Genomic DNA, 20424 nt, shown 5'->3' on the forward strand with positions numbered 1-20424 from the left:
ACAGTATCGGCAGCAAATAAACTCTGCCCACTGGCAACAAAAAAAACGAAACAAAATGCACCCAAAAAACAACCCTGGTTTAACGAAGAACTTCAAAAACTCAAACATTCCCTCCGACAAAAAAAAAGTAAATGGCGTAAAGCACCATCACCGTCCTCCCTCTCAGCTTACAAACTCGCCCTTCACATATACAAGAGCACTACATTAAAAACAAAAAAGGACTACTACGCTCACAAGATCCATCACCTCATCTGATTCAAAAGCCCTTTTTACTTACGTCTCGAACTTAACTCAAGTCAACCCTCCAGACATTCCACTCAACCAAGCGCACGAAAAAGCAGAGGAGTTGGCCATCTTCTTCAGTAACAAAATTTCTAACCTACAATCACAGCTGAAACCGAATACCCTATCTCCACTCAGCACATACCTCCATCACTGCAAAAATATTTCTATACAAGCCTTCGAACCCATTGCAACATCAGAGATCAAATCAGTATTGAAGAGAATGAAACCCTCATCTCACCCATTTGACCATATCCCTTCCAAACTACTGCTGCTAATTCCAGATACCATCTCCAAAACCTTGACTGACATTATCAATTGTTCCTTAGCCCAAGGAATCTATCCAGACGACCTGAAAATTGCTTCTATCAAACCTCTATTAAAAAAACCTAATTTAAATCCCAAAGATCCCTCCAACTTTCGCCCAATCTCCAACCTCCCTTTTATAGCTAAGGTAATGGAAAAATTAGTCAACACCAGATTATCAGAATACCTTGAAGACAACAATATATTATTCCCCACTCAATATGGCTTCCGAAAATCCTTAAGTACAGAATCACTTCTCATTTCCCTGACAGATTACCTAATCATGGGCCTTGATAAAGGTCATGCCTACCTGCTGATACTCCTCGACCTATCGGCCGCCTTTGATACTGTAAATCACTCCCTTCTCCTAAATCAACTAGCAAACATCGGAACAACAGGCATGGCACTTGCCTGGTTCATTCTTGGGAAACAGAGGATACAAAGTCAAAATACATAACAAAGAATCACAGTTTTATCCTTCCACACTAGGAGTCCCACAGGGCTCCTCTCTTTCCCCCACGCTCTTTAACATTTACCTCCTCCCCCTATGTCAACTCTTAACCAATCTGAACCTCAAATACTTTCTATATGCAGATGACGTCCAGATTGTCATCCCCATCAAAGAATCCCTCACAAATACTATTAAAATCTGGGAAAACTGCCTTCAAAAAATTGACAACCTCCTCTCCAGTCTAAATCTAATCCTAAATTCTTCAAAAACCGAACTCCTCATAATTTCCCCCGAAAACAGTAACCTCGCCTCAAATCCACCAAGCGGCTTTCAAACAGCACAAGTAAGAGACCTAGGAGCAATCATTGATAATCGGCTAAATCTAAAATCTTTTATTAATCAAACCACTAAGGACTGCTTTCATAAACTGCACGTCTTAAAAAGAATTAAACCACTTTTCCACTTCCACGACTACAGAACAATCCTGCAATCAATAATCTTCTCTAAGCTAGATTATTGTAATTCCATTCTATTAGGTCTACCGTCTTCCCACACTAAACCCCTCCAGATGGTTCAGAACACGGTGGCCAGAATTTTGACAAACACAAGAAGAAGAGACCACATATCCCCGATTCTCAAAGACTTACATTGGCTACCAGTTCACTATAGAATCTTATATAAGTCCATTACCACCATCTACAAAGCTTTCCATCAACTCGCTCCACTTAACCTCCAAATCCCATTTAAAAAACATACCTCCGACAGACCAATCAGAGAGTCCTACAGAGATTCACTACAGGCTCCTCCTGCCAAAACCTTTCACCATAAGACTCTCAGAGACAGGGCATTCTCCACAGCAGGACCTACTTTGTGGAACTCCATCCCACCAGAACTGAGACAGGAACCCTGCCTTCCAACATTTAGAAAAAGACTTAAAACTTGGCTATTTAAACAAGCCTTCCCAGATCCGAACTAAATGATAGCAATTTTACAAGAGATAGTAAATTATACAAGGAGACTTCACAGTATAATGTATATAATGTAAATAATGTAATCCTTACAGTTCGGCTCTCTTATTCTTATCTCTCCTCCAAGTTTAAGACCCTTGTTGTAATGTAACTTTTGATCTCCTTGCACTTGTTTATGTTTCCGTTCTCTGTTTGTCACCCCTTGTTACATGTAAACCGGCATGATGTGGTTTCTAACCATGAATGCCGGTATAGAAAAAACGCAAATAAATAAATAAATATTGAAAGCTTTGCTGAATTATTTATTTTAAAGCATTTATTATCCACCCTTTCTACGTTCAGGGTAGGGTACAATATGAAAATACATAAATCAGGTGGACAAGAAAAAGTATATTACATAATTCTTCAATATAGGGTAACCCTGTACAGAAGAAGACAACATATTAGAAAAAGGGGGTAATTCTATCCTGTCAGAGGAACCAATACTGGGGCCAAAAACAACTACATCAAGCTACCTGAGGAGAGATATGTAGGGGATACCACCTTATTACTTTGGTTTGGGAATGCTTGTTTAAAGAGGAAAGTTTTTAGCGCGTTTTTAAAGAATATTCTCTCTGAGGCTTCTTACTTCTTTAGGTAGGCTGTTCCATATGAGGAGACTTGCAGAAAAGGTGGCATGTTTTCTAGTTTTATCAAGGTGGGTGAACTTTGGAGACAGGACATCTAATAGCTTTAAGCTTGCCGACCTGAGGGGCCTAGAGCGGTGTGGATTTTTAGTGTAAATTGTAAATACTGGAGTGTATGATCATGGCGTTTTGTTGTTCTTTCTTAATTGTTATAAATTTTAGTATTTGTCTAATTATGTTTTACATTGATTGTGTATCTGTTTTTATCTATTTTATGATTGTTACTTTGTAATCCATGCCAAACATTTGATGGATGTAGCAGAATAAAAGTATTTTTAAATAAATAAATGGCAAGCTTGTATAATATACGGTATGAGACTGGGAGCCAGTGTAGTGTTTCGAGGACAGGAGAAATATGTTCATGAATGGGAGTGCTAGTTAGAAGTCTTGCTGCCGAATTTTGTATGATCTGCACTGGGCGGATTGCATTTAGATATAGACCTGTTAAGACCATGAAACTTGTTTCAAGAATTTTAATTTAGTTAATACACTGACTTGGAATCAATTACTACCATACATATTGTTTAATGCAACATGATAAAACCAAACCAGTGTATGTGAAAGAAATTGGATATTTAACGCTTATAAAATATTTGAAGCAACAGGTAACATTTTAAGAAAACCATTAGTTTTTCCATATTAAATGCATGCACAATAAGCAGCAAAGCTTTGTAAGCATATGAAAACAAATTTCCAAGGCAGCACTCACCTCCAAAGCACTCTGTACCCGTTCTTTACTGGAGGAATTTCGCTTAAAGTTATTATTTAGGCCATCCGGTTCAGTCCATTGGCTGTAACCACCTCCATACAACAAGCTATCATTGGGTAACAATGTCTCTGCCCAGAGACGACAAACATTGTCTTTGCAACAGGTCAGCAACACATTAGATACAGAACCTCTATGGATGAGAAAATAAAGTTAACAACTCCAAGTGTATGAGAAAGGCTCAAACTGAACCATGAGAACTTATTTCCTGAATTATAATATAATTATAGTATAATTTAAGATCATTTCCTCAAGGTTCTCTCTCTCTTCTTGACCCCCCATCGCCTTTTTTAGCTCATTCCAAATATACCCTCACGCTCTACCTGCTGGCCATTTTCATGCGGAAGCTGACCACCTATAAACAGTTTCTTCCCTCTATGCTGTATTGCTGGTAAGACAGGAAGAGACTGAGTATTATAGCAGTACAGTTCAGGCAAACTAATGCAAACATTCTAACACTCATATATGACATGACTAACTTAAGATATAGAGTGATCAAAAATTGCATGTTTGAATGAATTTTATTATTGTGTATGCAACTTCTATGTCATTCTCCTTAAATTGTACCACTTAACATACATAAAAACACTGCTCTTGAGAAATGTCTAAACAAAGGAGACAACTGTTCTCTTGATAGAAAGCTGGTGTGGACCCAAATACTTAAGTACATAAATCAACTTTTGAAATTTATACATATGAAAATGTAAACTTTTATGACAAAGGTGAAGAAAAAAAAAGTACTGAACTTGTCTGCACAGAGGGTTAAGCAAACATGGTAATTATTTCCTATAGCTGGCTTTACTTTAAAAAATCATCACAATACTATCACAATAAACTTTTTTTTAAATGTTTCAGTTTTTGTTAAAAAGGTTACTGAACAAATTTTTAAATGTTCTTTCAAGTTAGATACAAATGTTTAAATATTGCCACTGAGCAGTTACACATTACTAATTGTAAGGTGTTCAAGACTGATGTGCAACAATTAAGTTGCTCCCCTGTATTAAATGTTCTCCATAGATATCAGAATAAATCATCCAAACAAGTGGGTAGCATCATCCAATGGCACCAATGAGGAGCATTTCTTCCATAGCTGTAGAAAATCCTAGGCAGCTTTACTTGACCTGCACGAACATCCCACCTTACTGCCACATGCAGAGATACCACAGTCCTATCTAAAACCTTGAGACAACTCCAAAAAGAGTTAGCAGGAAGGAATCTATGCCCAATTATCTGGCTGTCTAAAGAACACCCATTATATATAAGCAACCATATTCACCATCAACAAGTAGGATATAGATATATATATATATATATATATATACACACTTGTGATGGAGAAGTTACAGAGAAGGGCAACCAAAATGATAAAGGGGATAGAACAGCTCCCCTATGAGGAAAGACTAAAGAGGTTACGGCTGCTCAGCTTGGAGAAGAGACGGCTGAGGGGGATATGACAGGTGTTTAAAATCATGAGAGGTCTAGAATGAGTAAATGTGAATGTTATTTACTCTTTCAGATAATAGAAGGACTAGGGGGCACTCCATGAAGTTAGCATGTAGCACTTAAAACTAATCGGAGAAAATTATTTCACTCAACGCACAAACTCTGGAATTTGTTGCCAGGAGATGTGGTTAGTGCAGTTAGTGTAGCTAGGTTTAAAAAAGGTTTGGATAAGTTCTTGGAGGAGAAGTCCATTAACTGCTATTAATCAAGTTGACTTAGAACATAACCACTGCTAATACTAGCATCAGTAGCATGGGATATACTTAGATTTTGGGTACTAGCCAGGTACTTGTAGCCTGGATTGGCCACTGTTGGAAAGAAGATGATGTGCTTGATGGATCCTTGGTCTGACCTAGTATGGCAATTTCTTATGTTCTTAGGAAAATTCGGCCACACAAGTGAGTCAGAATAGGGGAAAATTAAACCACCAACCCCATTACAATTTGTTTTAGAACTCACTAAAAGTAAGCCTTGGCGGGGGGAATATATTTCATTCTACCCTTCAAAGAAACCATGAACAGATTTAAGAAACTTAATGCCATATGATGAGTCAGTGACTAAACAATAATGGGAAGTAAATGTGACAAAAGAGTCCACATCTCAGTTTTACAATTCTCCTTAATAAAAATCAGTATTAGTTGAGCAATGAATGCAGCCATAGCTCTGACATTAAGAGTTTTGACATGATCATCTAGTGTTAGATGTGCTTGGGCATAACAGGAGGAGTTAACTACTATTCAGTTAGAAGTGGTACGTTTGGTTATAGTAAGTCCAGGCCTTTGAATACATTTTAAGCCTAGGTGCTTCGCTCCACTCCAATTAGCAAACAATGATTCTCTTTCAATGTTGTCTTTTCCTGAAAATATATGGTGCTCTCAATGTCATCTCATGAGAGATGGTGCAGTCCACAGTAGAGAAGCACCTCTTATCAAAACAATTTAGTCTAGACAAATTTGAACAGGTAAACCACAGGCCAGACTGGCATGGGTAAGCCATCATTGGCTGATCTGTCCCGTGATGCAAATTCATTCCCTTACTCCTTGAATGGCTCAATTCCACTGAGACTTTAGGGTCCATTGGGCCAATCTCATATGAAGATGTGCCAAGGGCATGATGAACTGTTGAGACAAAATTACCTAACATCCTCCATTTGCCCCATGCAGAGGTCTGCTGATTCTGAAATGGATATTATGGGCCTGATATTCAAAGCATGTTCAACAATATTTAGCCGGATAAGCAGGTATTATGCAGCTAAGCAGTGACCAGTGAATATGCACCCAAGTTCAGCGGCTGCTGCTTAGCTGTACAAGTTGCTTATACGGCTAAAAAGATTGCCACATAAGAAGTAAGTATAAAGTGGGCAGATCAGGGTAGAGCAAGTTAGCTATACAATTTATGAGGCTAACTGCAGCTATTCAAACTTAGCTGCATACGTTGTACAGCTAAGCTAGATGTGTCAGAGCAAGTCTAAACTTAGCCAGTTAATCATATATGACTAAGCGCTCAGATATACACCTATATTCAGCATGTATGCTGCTGAACATACATTGTAACTTAGCCAGAGAAGTTCTAACTGGCTAAGCTACTTAACTTACAGCCTCATGCACTCCAGTTCCGTGGTCTGACCACTCCCTCATTGATATAAACCTCACCTGTAGCGTTAATCCCACCGGCAAACTTCCACAAAACCCCTTCTCATTTCGTAAACCATGCTCATCTGGGGAACTCTCTACAGCACTCACCGAATCCCTTGTCAAGCTTGATCTCTCTTCACCCGATTCTGCTCTCAACTCCTGGGATAACCTTACCCGAGATATAGCAGACAACCTTTGCCCCCTCATCACCCGCAATCACTCTACCCCCACAAGCAAGAAGCCCTGGTATAACGCTGAGCTACGCTGAATGAAACACGACCTTAGACTCAAAGAAAGAATATGGCGTAAAGACCCCACATCTCCTAACTCCTCCGCCTACAAATCTCACCTTCACTCATACCGCATCGCTATCCAAAAAACCAAGCGTGACTACTATGCCACCAAAATACACCAATACACATTCAACCCTAAGGCCCTCTTCAACTATGTTGCAACCCTCACTAATCCTACCACCACACCCATTTCCGAAATTGACACAAGCGCAAAGTGTGAAGAGCTAGGCCATTTTTTCCAAAACAAAATTGCTAACCTACTCCTCAGGTTCCCTCCCGCACCCACCCCTAACCCCTTGACCCACCTGCCCAGTACCTGTAAGCCCAGTACATGCAAGACCATCGACCACCCCCTCCCCCCCAAGTACGCGCTACACACTTTGGACCCTACCTCACCTAAGGAAATAGTGTCCATCCTCAAAAGAAGTAAGCCTGCTTCACACCCCTCTGATACCATCCCCACCAAAGCACTCCTCAACATTCCCGACATCATTGCACAACCCTTAGCAGATATCATAAACTGCTCCTTATCCTCCGGCACAGTTCCTGACACACTAAAACACGCAGTAGTCAAACCCCTCATCAAGAAGCCTTCATTAGACCCCAAAGACCCCTCCAACTACCGTCCTATATCTAATCTACCATTCATCGCCAAAATCATGGAGAAAGTAGTAAACGCCCAACTAATGGAATACCTAGAAGACAACTGCATCCTCCACTCCTCCCAGTTTGGCTTCCGTAAGAACCAGAGTACTGAAGCCCTCCTGCTTTCCCTTACAGGCTCCCTACTCATCGGCCTTGACCAGGGACACAACTTTCTCATAGCTTTCTTAGACATCTCAGCTGCCTTTGATACGATAAGCCACAATCTCCTCATCTCCAGTCTCTCAAACATCGGTATCTCCAAAACCGCCCTCCTCTGGTTCAAATCCTACCTAGCCAACAGACGCTTCTCCGTGAAACTAAGCAGCTCAGAGTCCTCATTTCTCTCTCGCACAAGGAGTACCCCAAGACTCCTCTCTCTCCTCCACCCTCTTTAACATCTACCTCCTTCCGCTTTGTCATCTTCTCTCAGACCTCGGCCTCAAATTCTACATCTACGCTGATGATGTCCAGATATTCATACCCCTCCATAAAACTATCTCCACTACCCTAAGCTACTGGGAGGAATGCCTTACATCCATCAACTCTCTACTCTCCTCCCTACAGCTTGCCCTCAATGCCTCCAAAACCGAGCTCCTCCTCATCCACAACCATCAAACCTTTAAGCTCCTACCCCCTAACGACCCTAAGACCCTCTCCTTAACTGCTCAGCCCGCTGTCCGAAACCTCGGTGTCCTAATCGACCCCCTCCTGAACCTAAAAACTCACATCAGCTCCGTCCTAAAAGGAGGTTTTTACAAACTTATCATAAAAAAGCTCAAGCCACTACTTCACACTCATGATCTTAAAACAGTTGTCCAAGCCACCCTCTCATCCAAGCTGGACTACAACTCCCTATACCTTGGGCTCCCTCACTCATCCATCAAACCCCTCCAGATAGTTCAAAATGCCACAGCGAGATTCCTCAGCAACACATGCAGAACAGACCACATAACCCCGGTCCTTAAGGACCTGCACTGGCTCCCCATCTCATTCCGTATCCTATTCAAAACCCTCACCATCATTCATAAATCCATTTACAAGAGTGACTCCTCATGGCTCAGCGAACCACTCCGACTCTCCCAATCAGCACGCCCTACTAGAGCAAACCTTGCCTGCACTTTGCAAGTCCCACCCCTCAAGAAGGCCCGCCTCTCCGCAACCAGGGACCGTGCTCTATCTATTGCCGGTCCAACCCAATGGAACGCCCTACCTGCCCACATCCGCCTTGAGCCATGCCCCATGAAGTTCAGAAAAATGCTCAAAACATGGCTCTTCCACCAGGCCTTCCCGGACTAGCCCCACCCCCCCACTAATCTCCCCGACCCTCTTCGATGTTAATATATTCATTCTCATACCCACCCTGAATCTTTGTAAATATGTTATGTATTATCTTTTTCAATTTTTGTAAATATGTTCATATCCCTCCCCTCCCCCCCCTCCCTTTTCTCCTTGCTTGATTTCTGGCTCCTCCTCATAGCCCCTTCTCTGTTTATTGTTCTCATGTTTCCCCCCTCCCCGTTCAATGTAATTTCAACCTTTCATTATGATATAAACCGATATGATGTGTATTTTAATGTCGGTATAAAAAAAAGCTGTTAAATAAATAAATAAATAAATAAATAACTGGCCAGTTTTGAATATTGACCCCTATATGATTTTACTGGCAGAGAAAAAGCAAAGTTGCTTAATCTATAACAAGTAACACAAGTGGGTGATGTCATCTAAAAGTGCCAATATGGATGTGGTCTTTTCTAGCTCAGAATACAGACTGGACATTCGTGGAAGTTCTTGTCCACCAGATCACTTTCTCCTCCTCCATTTTTATTACACTAGCTGTGCTTCAATTCTGTAGGGAAAAAGGTAAGAATGTGTAGCTGATTTGTTCTGTGATCTACAAACACCACCTTTTACAAGTAAGCAACTTTGCTTTTTCTACGGACAAGCAGGACATCAATAAACCACACAAGTGGGGACTCCTAAGTTGAAGAGTGCCTAAATTGTTCCTCCCTTCTGCCCTCCAACCCCAATCCAGAGCATGTGGAAGTTTAAGCTACTATTTAAAAAGATTCTGAAGTACAGACTAACCAAACGAGCTCTCGTGTTTTAGTATAGTTTGAACAATGTAAAATGTATATTTATGAATACTGAGAATGTTAATTGAATGAGACAGGCTATACATTTTTCAATAATTCTTTGCAAGATTCCTCCTCTAACCAATAGTGTTTTATAAATGTAAGAACAGAGGACAAACTGGCTGCTTTGCAGATGTCCACAATAAAGGCAGAACAGGAAAAGGCTATTGAAGTAGCAGTTGCTTGGATTTGATCAGTCTCCGTTTTGTAGGGAAGTTTTATTCCTGCTTCCTTGTAGCAGAAGGAAATGCAGTCCAAAAGCCACTTGGAAAGTTTTGTTTCCCAACTGGACATTCATGGTTATCTGGATTATAAAAGATAAACACTTGAGAAGTATTTCTTAGAGTTCTCATTTTTTCTAAATAGGAAAGCAATGCTCTTCTACAATCCAATCTGTGGAAAATGTATTCTGCTTTATCAGAATGAAGTCTTGGAAAAAAATAAGAGCTACAGAGATTGAATCAAATGGAGTTGAGTAACTACTTTTGATAGAAATTTTGGGGTGTTCTCAATACTACTAGGTGCTTGTATATTTGAGTGAAAGGAAGGTCACCTATTAGAGCTTATAGTTCACTTACTCTGTGAGCTGAAGTAATTGCTACAAGGAGGAGAAATTACTACGTACCTGATAATTTCCTTTCCTCTAATGAGGGTAGGCTAATCGCCACCAGTGGGTTATGTACCTCTACCAGCAGATGGAGACTGACTAAAAGCTGATGTCATGGATATACAAACCCTGCCACATCAGCCTACCAGTATTCTCTGAAAAAGCAAACTGTGGACAAACTGATTATACTTGACAATGATTAACAATCACTCGTGCTTTCAGTCAAAGGAGAATACAGAGTGCAGACAAAAGAATTAACTCATTCACTAAACTAAGGGTCTAGTTAAGACAATTACCAGTCTTCCAACAAATAGCAGCTCACAACAAAAAGGTGAACCAAAAATAAAAACCAGCAGCTGAGGTTGGGTCGAGGTTTGCCCTACCCTCATTAGAGTAAAGGAAATTATCAGGTAAGTAGTAATTTCTCCTTCCTCAGCATTCAGGTACATTCCAGTAGAACATACCAAAGGTGCTCCCAGATAGGGTGGGAGGCTGCCCACTGTGCAGACAACACCACCCGCGCAAACACAGAGTCCTCCCAATCCCATCAACTAATCAGTAATACGAGTACAGATGATCATGTTGCTGTTTGACAAGTCTCGAGAGATGACAACAATCAATCACTGCCCACAATACTACCTTGAATCTTCGAGGAACGCGTCTAGATTGATTTGGCAAGGGAATCACAGTATCCACATAGATGGCCGAGACAACTTCCTGAATCCAACGGATTATAGTTGCCCGTGTCACTGGCTCAACCTGCTTACCGCCACCATAGAGCATTAACAAACATTTCCAGCCAGACTCAGTAACTTCTAAGTATTGCAACTAAAATGTTACTTGACTCCAAAACCACTTTCAACCAAAAAAGGCACAGTTCGAAGCTGTACCACCCAGAGAGTCTGCAAAGAAAAGGCTCATAGCAAGAAAAACCTGTAGCTCGGAACCCAGACGTGCAGAACAGATTGCCACTAGGAAAAAGAATGTCTTCAAGGTAAGCAATCACAAGGAGAAGCCATGCACTGCCAAAAAGTTGGACCTACCAAGAAATGTAGGCCCAGATTAAGGTCCCATTGAGGGATCGACAGACACAAAGGAGGTTGAAGATGCTTACTCCCTTAAAGCATCGGGCCACATCTGGACGGACAGACAAGGGCCCACCAAAGACTCACTGCCATAACAAGGCAGAACTGTCACTTGAACCGGTAAGGTATTCAGGGTCAAAGCATTATGTCCTCTAAAAAAAACTTTCCTGGCCCAGAGCAAGGAGGAAGCCACTGCCAGTAGAATAAACTATGATTCAGCAATTGAGCTCACTCAAGGGACAAACCTTTAGACAAAAATCGACCTGGATCAACGGGAAGGATGGAGACTTGCCACAACAGAACCACCCAAAGCAGCAGTCTGAAGGGACTGCCCATCCGCAGTCTCTGTAGATTAGTATATCCCAGCTTCTGGGGCCAATATAAATCCACTAAAATGACTGTTTCAGCTTGACTTCCAGTGTTCTGAACAATCCTGCCTATCATTCGGAGGCTAGGGAGGAAAGCCATACAACAACCTGGCATTCGGCCACACCTTGGCAAAGGCATTCTGCCCAACACTTTCAGATCCCATCTGCGGCTAAAAAACCACGGGACTTAACTCCCGCTCTCCTCAGACCAAGTTCTTCCTACTGAGGTGGTCAGCCTCTACATTGTCCTTTTCAGCAATGTATAGGCAAATATGTGTAGCAGATGTTGCTCAGCCCATACCATGAGTGCATCCATCTCCTCTAACACCAATTGGCTTCTGGGTCCACCTTGCTGATTGATGTAGAGCACTATTGTTGCACCTTCAAACATTAGCTGGACTGCCCAAGCCTCTAGAAACTTGGCAAACTGCACGCACGCTAGCCATACTGCTTGTGCTTCCAAATGATAGATGCTACACTGCCATTTCTTGGCAATCCAACGATCTTGCCCCATCAGCTCCTGACAGTGAGTACACAAAAGCTGGCATCTCCAAGGAAATTCTCTTCCTAGGATGATCTGCCCACAACCATCATCTTCAAAGGAAAGTAAGGCCTCACCACATAGCTCTGCAACCACGGAGACCAGCTGGAAAGCAACAAGTGCTGGAAAGGGCGCATATGCGCCCCTGTCCAGGGAACAACTTCCAATGTGGCCACCATCAAACCCAGGATCTGAAGCTAAGACCACACCATCAGGTGAATATTTATTTATTTAGGCCATTTGTATACCGAACATATTACATGCACTTTACGTCTGTTTACATAAAAGTTGGATAAGTCATTAACACTTTATCCCAAAAACTCGTAATAAAATGAAATTAAAAATAAAGTTAAAAATGAAATTAAAATGAAACATAATTAAATTAAACCCCATATAGCCAATAAATTAAATATATAGCTCTTAACAATCTTGACTAAATAAATCTTAACTAAAAAGTTACAAAATAATAAAATACAATTTAAATTTAATAAAACTGTACCTGATAATAATCTCTTATAAAAAATATAATATTAAGTATTCCTAAACTAGAGCTATGAAATTCCCAGGGGGAGTCACTAAAGATGTTAATCTGCATTAAATAAAAACCTGCTCAAACAACCATGTTTTTACCTGTTTCTTAAATGTCTGAATGTTAACTTCTAATCGTATATTGGATGGGAGGGAATTCCAAAGTTTTGGTCCAGCCAATGAGAGTGCCCTTTCCCTGACTGCGTTCCGATGTACTAATTTAGGTAATGGAACTGCGAGTAAAGCCTTGCCTGAAGATCTCAGATTACAAGCGGGAGTGTACCTATGGAGAGATGCATTTAACCATTCTGTATTGTTGCCATAAATGGTCTTATGAATATGAGTCAAGCATTTATGCTGGATTCTGGCCTGGACAGGGAGCCAATGTAACGCCTTCAAAATGGGAGTAATATGATCAAACATCTTGACATTTGTCAATAGGCGTGCAGCCGCATTCTGCAGCAACTGCAGAGGGTGAATAGATGAAGCCGGAAAGCCAAAAAGAAGGGCATTACAATAATTTAACTTAGAAAAAAGCAGAGCTTGGAGAATTGTACGAAAATCGCTATGAGGTAAGAGATTTCAGTTTCTTTAAAATCTGAATGTGACTAGCAGAATCACTCTGCCCTGTTTTGTATCAAAATGAATGCTATGATACTCCAGCAGCAGAGTTGGTTGTAGCTCTTCTTGGCCAGATTCAATACCCAGACTAGCTCTCGCAGTAAGGTGACCAGCTTGGAGAAATCAGGTGATCCTCTTGCACACTCTGGACATGAATCAGCCAGTCATTCAGAGATGGGTGAACTAGGATGCCAACACGTCTCCACCAGAGCCAGGGACATATGATAGTACAGCCATAATTGTGGAGAGTACAGTCTCCATTCGGAAATGAGTCGCCCACCAACGACGATGGACTCCTTAAATCCAGGATGGGTTAAAAAGATCCCTCATTTTATAATAGCCCACATTTGCTTGTGGTTCGAGAGCTGGAATTATAGCCTTCAAGTCTGACTCCGTAAGGTAGTCTCCACTGCTATCCTTCTCTTAGGAGACTTGCACAGAGAAATTATAAAGACATCTGGAGGAAATTGAAAACAATTGTAGAACATAGCCATTCCGAATTACTTTCAGGACCCATTGGCCTGCTGTGATCTGGACCCATCCCTGAGAAAAGCACAATAGGTGCCTGCCCATCCCCAGCCTCAGCAGGAGAGTCCACAAACCTTCACTGAGAAGACAGGCTCCACTCCCAGAGCCCACATCCTTCCAGGGCTTCCTGGGGGGAAAGGACAGAGACCACACGAAAGATAAGGTGGCCTGTGAAAAGAAGGTGGCCTGAGAGAAGATGCCCCCAGAGAAAGAGAAAAATTGCATGTAATCTTGAGAAAGGCCAAGTGCCTGAAAGAGAAGCGAAGCTGGCTTCTTTTCCTCCCGCGAACAAGGGACCTGAGTTTCCCCCCATCTATTTGCCATCTTAGCCACCTCACAGCCAAATAAGAAAACCCTTAAAGGCTAATCTTGTGAAATTGGACTAAGAAATAGTGTCCACGGACCAATTTTGCAGCCACAGCAGCTGCCAAGCCAATATCACTGAAGCAACTCCATAAGTGGAAACCAGGATAAGGTCATGGCCAGAAAACTCAGAAGGTGGCTCTCAGTTCTGTTACCACTCTGTCTGGCCTGGTTCCCAAGAGAGATGCTGACCAGCTCTAGCCACCAGGGAACCACAAGAGGTAATCTGCCACAGAAGGCAATCTGCAAGATCAGTGCCATGGCCTCAAGGCTAGTTAAAGGACAGCAGAAATCCTCCTATTCTGAGCCACCGTTACAGTTATCCCTCCTTCCACCTGAATGGTGGTACGTTTCATAACAGAACACACTTCGGGAATCGCAACTGCTGTCCTACCTGTGAATCCAAAGGATATAAACCCACCAAAGCATGCTCCTTAAAGCTGGCCCTGGTGCACTCCATTCAAGGCCAAACAACTCCTGAATCACAGCTAGGAGGGGGAAAGAAACAGGACGCCTCATCTAGGGTAACCAATAAGTGGTCCTCTCTCTACACACCCATAGAATCTCTGCCAGCCACCTCAAGCATCTTTACAGACAGAAGAGTTTCATATGGCTCTAAATCTGGGTGTTCCCTTTTTTCAAGAAGGGAGCAATCCATATCATCATCAGTGTTATCTAGATCCACTCAAAGATTGTCAGGAAGCACTGCACCACGGTGTTTACATGCGGTGGCGGACAAGTGAGGAAGCCGATCATGCGATTCTTATCTAGGAAGCATTACCACCTCGGAAGGACATCCCTGCAGAAAGGGCAGAAGTCACTGGAAAAAAATTCCACCCAGGAAAAGGAAGATGGGTCCATATTAGACCCATTGGCCCAAACTTGACATACCTGGAAGCTAGGCTCTCCTGAAAATGTCTCTGACCATGATCAAATAAGGACGACACACCCTCGTAGGGTCGCCTCCAAACCCGCTCCCTTCAGTCTGAGGGGATGGACCAGCATTAGCAACAGTAATAGAAGGCAAAGCATCCAGGTAGTGGTGATACAAACTCAAAAAACTCAAGACTGTATTGCCTTTATAAGGCAAGAAGCACAAAGGCCGAGCACGTAGACTACTTTCACGCTGACTTCATACTGCCGGTTCCCACGCACTGCAGTCTAATATGTTCTCAAGATGTCACTCAGGTACGCGCGCAGAAACACGCGTTCAGCTACTAGTACAGCCTTGTGGCCAGGTCATGCACAAAGGCTGCGCACACAAAACAATGCACACAGCCATGCATACAATATTCGCTCAGTGAAACGTCCAAGTACGCACACCACCAGGCCACATAAGTACACGCACGAACAGGAGTCGCAGAACTAGATGCACAAGTAGGAGCACACGAGCGCACCATCACCTGCAAAAAACACACAAAGAATCACACGGCCTACCACACAGTCAAGACACTATAGCCTGAAGCAGGGCCTAGCCAAAAGGCCGCTCAACCTTCCAAACCTTCACTGCCTCCACATCTCACTGAACTCTCCAGAGACGAGAAGCCGCCGAATACCAACACAGAGGAGAAAGAGGGAAGGAGAGCTTCAATACCACAGTCTTCAGTTAACGTGTGTGTGTCCATGAGTGAGTGATATCAGCCCTCCTTGACTGAAAGCAGGAATGGGTCTCTGGCTGCAGGGGTGGGGGGCGCCAAACCCTTCACCATCGAGAGTCTCAGCCTGCATCTGCTTTTTTTTTTGGTCCATGCCTGAAAAAAGGCTACTGGACTCGAGGCACTCAGGCAAGTGGTGCAATGACTGTATAGAAGAGTTTTTAAATTAAATTAAATTAAATCAAATCAATCCAGTCACTCATCTTCTCCAGAGGGGGGGGTTGTTAGTTTTGTTTTTTTAACTAAAGCAATCCCCAGTAGGGAAATGCATGTTCACCATCTGCTGGAGACGGAGAATACTCGCGGGCTGTCATCAGGGAAGGGCTATATATCCGTGTCTTCAACTTTCAGTCTCCATCTGCTGGTAGAGGTGCAAAACCAACTGGTGGGGACTGGCCAGCCTGAAGGCCAAGAAAAGAGCTTTCCAAGTCAGGAATTTCAATTCATTGGTAGTCATCAGCCCCTTGGCAATAGTGATCATAACATGAACAAATTTGAACTAATGACTGGAAGAGGGACAATAATTAAATCACAGCTCTATCACAATTTTCAAAAGGGAAACTGATAAAATGAGGAAAATAGGAAAAAACTGAAAGGTGCAGCTGCAAAGGTTTAAAGTGTACAACAGGCATGGACATTGTTTAAAAATACAATCTTAGAAGCACGGTCCAGATGTATTCCTCACATTAAGAAAGGTGGAAAGAAGGCAAAATGATTAGGTGAAAGAGGCTATTCTAGCCAAAAAAAAACATCCTTCAAAAATTGGAAGCATCCATCTGAAGACAATAGGAAAAAGCATAAGCATTGTCAACTTAAGTGTAAAATATTAATAAGGCAGGTTACAAAAGAATTTGAAATGAAGTTGGCCATAGAAGAAAAACTCAGAATAAAAACCTTTTAAAATATATCCAAAGCACAAAACCCGTGAGAAGTCAGTTGGACTGTTAGATGACCGAGGGGTTAAAGGGGCTCTTAGAGAAGATAAGGCCATTGCAGAAAGACTAAATGAATTCTTTGATTCTGTTTACTAAAAAGGATGTTGGGGAGATACTGGTGCCAGAGATTGTTTTCAAGGGTGATGAGCCAGATGAACTGAACCAAATCACTGGGAACCTGGAAGATGTAGTAGGCCAGATTGACAAACTAAAGAGTAGCAAATCACCTAGACTGGATGATATGCACCCCAGGGATCTTAAGGAACTCAAAAATGAAATTTCAGATCTATTAGTTAAAATTTGTAGCCTATCATTAAAATCATCCATTGTACCTGAAGTGGCACTGGGTGGCAGCCAATGTAACCCCAATGTTTAGAAAGGGTGCCAGGGGCAATCTAAAACTACAAACCAGTGAGCCTTACTTCAGTGCTGGGAAAAATAGTGGAAACTATTCTAAAGCAAAATTGCTTACCTTGTAATAGGTGTTATCCCAGGACAGCAGGATGTAGTCCTCACATATGGGTGACATGAGTAATGGAGCCCTATGTACGGAAAACTTCTTTAAAAGTTTCTATGAAACTTTTGAATGGCACCGGAGTGCCTACTGAGCATGCCCAGCATGCTATGATATTCCCTGCCACAGGGGTCTCTCTTCAGTCTTGTTTTGTAGCAATAAGCGTTAGCCAAAAATAAAATAATAAAACGTAACGGACCCAACTCCGCGGGGTGGCGGGTGGGTTTCGTGAGGACTACATCCTGCTGTCCTGGGATAACACCTATTACAAGGTAAGCAATTTTGCTTTATCCCAGGACAAGCAGGATGCTAGTCCTCACATATGGGTAAATAGCAAGCTAGAGGCTGAGTCATTTTGTGCTGAAGTAACCGTGAGGTATTGTTGTTGAAATGAATCAGCCGAAATCACAGCAGGTTGGATGTAGAAGGAGTTGGGATTATACTGGAAACAAGTTCTTTAAGACGGATTGTCCATATGCTGAATCTTGTCTTCCTTCCTTGTCTAAGCAGTAGTGAGCTGCAAAGGTGTGAAGAGAACTCCATGTTGCTGCTTTACAAATGTCCAGAATAGGCACAGAGCGAAGGTGTGCTACTGAGGTTGACATTGCTCTGACTGAGTGTGTGTTTACTCGCCCTTGAAGAGTAAGGCCTGCTTTTTCATAACAAAATTGAATGCAATCTGCTAGCCATTTTGACAGAGTATGCTTACCCACTGCTTTGCCTGGTTTGTTTGGATCATAGGATACAAACAGCTGACTGGATTTTCTTTGGGCTGTAGTGCGGTTCAAATAGAAGGAGAGCGCACGCTTACAGTCCAACGTATGTAGGGCTCTTTCACCTTGGTGGGAATGAGGCCTAGGAAAGAATGTAGGTAAAACTATTGATTGATTTAAGTGAAATTCCGTGACAATCTTAGGAAGGAACTTTGGATGTGTCCGGAGGACTACCCTGTCATGTAAGAACTTAGTAAAAGGTTCGTATGTGACTAGTGCTTGTAATTCACTGACCCTTCTGGCCGAAGTGATGGCTATGAGAAATACCGTTTTCCAAGTAAGGTATTTAAGGTCACAGGTACTTATGGGTTCAAAAGGAGAACGCATAAGTCTAGTGAGTACTACGTTCAGATCCCATTGTATGCTTGGGGAATGAACTGGAGGTTTAATGTGAGTTAGGCCTCTCATGAATTTACTGACGAGAGGCTGCGTGGAGATCGATGCATCTCCCAACTTATTATGATAAGCTGAGATTGCACTTAAATGTACCCTTACAGATGATGTCTTAAGACCAGAGTCTGAGAGATGGTACAGGTAATCTAGTAGTGAGGTAGTGGGGCAAGTGAAAGGATCTAAATCTTTCTGAGTGCACCACAGAGTAAACCGTTTCCATTTGTAGGAGTAATTCTTTCTAGTGGAAGGTTTACGGGAAGCTATCAGCACTTGAGATATAGCGGATGGAAGGTTGAGAGGTCGTAAGATCAAGCTTTCAACATCCATGCTGTCAGGGACAGGGATTGAAGGTTGGGATGGCGCAACTGACCCTGTTCCTGAGTTATGAGACTGGGAGCTACTCCTAGACGAATAGGATCCCTGACTGATAGATCTAGCAGTATGGGGAACCATACTTGTCGAGGCCAATATGGGGCTATGAGTATCATGGTCCCTTTGTCCTGTTGTAGCTTCACTAGTGTTTTGGTTATGAGTGGTATTGGTGGATACGCGTATAACAGGCCTGCATTCCAATGGCGAGCAAATGCGTCCTTTGGTAGGCTGTTGCGCTGCCGGAGGCGAGAGCAGTAATTGTTCACTTTGTAGTTGAGCTGGGATGCAAAGAGATCTATCGTCGGTTGACCCCAGCGTTGGAAGATTTTGAATGCTATTGTTGGATCCAAGGACCATTCGTGTGGTTGGAACTGACGACTGAGGCGATCCGCTACTGTGTTGTGGATGCCTGCTAGGTAGGTGGCCCGTAGAAAAACCGAGTGTAGAAGGGCCCAGTCCCAAATCTGTGCTGCTTCCTGACAAAGGAGATAAGAACCTGTCCCCCCTTGTTTGCTGATGTACCACATGGCTACTGTGTTGTCCGTTTGGATCAGAACAGTCCTGTGTGATAGGCAGTCCTTGAACGCATGCAGCGCATAACGTATAGCTCGAAGCTCTAGGAAGTTTATTTGAAAAGAAGCTTCGAGTTTTGTCCACTTGCCCTGTGTCTTTAGATGACCAATGTGTGCTCCCCACCCTAAGGTGGATGCATCTGTAGTCAAAGTCACTTGTGGAATCGGCTGCTGGAAAGGTAGGCCTTTGAGCAGGTTGTTCATTGATGTCCACCAGAGAAGTGCAGATCTGAGTTCTGGAGTTACACAAACAGGCGTGGACATTTGCTGAGTGGCTTGAATCCACTGAGTTTTCAGTGTCCATTGTAGTAGTCGCATGGTTAATCTGGCCATGGGAGTTACGTGAACCGTGGAAGCCATGTGCCCTAGAAGAATGAGGTACTGGTGAGCTGTAACTTGGGTGTGGTTGCGAAGATCGTGAGTCAACCGGACAAGTGTTTGAGCACGGTCTTTTGGAAGAAAAGCCATTGCTAATGTAGTATTCAGTTCCGCACCTATGAACTGTATGAGATGAGTTGGTGACAGATGGGATTTTTGGTAGTTGATTAGAAATCCCAAGGAGTGCAGCACTTGGATGGTGAGCTCGAGAGAAGTGAGAGCTCCTTCTTTCGATGGACTCTTGATGAGCCAATCGTCCAGATAAGGGAACACATGCACTCTCTGCTTGTGGAGGTGTGCCACTGCGACAGCCATGCATTTTGAAAACACTCTTGGTGCAGATGCAAGGCTGAACGGTAGCACTCTGTATTGGAAATGTTGATTCAGTACTCGAAATCGCAGGTACTGGCGATGAGGAGGATAAATGGGAATGTGAGCGTACGCATCTTGAAGATCCAGAGAGCAGAGCCAATCTCCCCTTTGAAGAAGAGGAAGAATGGTGCCTAGGGACACCATTCTGAACTT

The 20424-nt window shown here is 42.6% G+C and overlaps 1 protein-coding gene across 3 annotated transcripts in view; it reads right to left on the bottom strand.

The window, feature by feature from the left end:
• Positions 1-20424, bottom strand: part of DMXL1 (Dmx like 1) — a 692618-nt gene that overhangs the window by 468764 nt on the left and 203430 nt on the right. For all 3 annotated transcript variants that reach the window (XM_029570948.1, XM_029570967.1, XM_029570958.1), the window contains exon 8: positions 3403-3592. In XM_029570948.1, the coding sequence (XP_029426808.1) occupies positions 3403-3592 (190 nt within the window). The remainder of the gene's footprint in view (positions 1-3402; positions 3593-20424) is intronic.

Source organism: Rhinatrema bivittatum, chromosome 1 (assembly GCF_901001135.1).
Source record: "Rhinatrema bivittatum chromosome 1, aRhiBiv1.1, whole genome shotgun sequence".
Taxonomy (NCBI): domain Eukaryota; kingdom Metazoa; phylum Chordata; class Amphibia; order Gymnophiona; family Rhinatrematidae; genus Rhinatrema; species Rhinatrema bivittatum.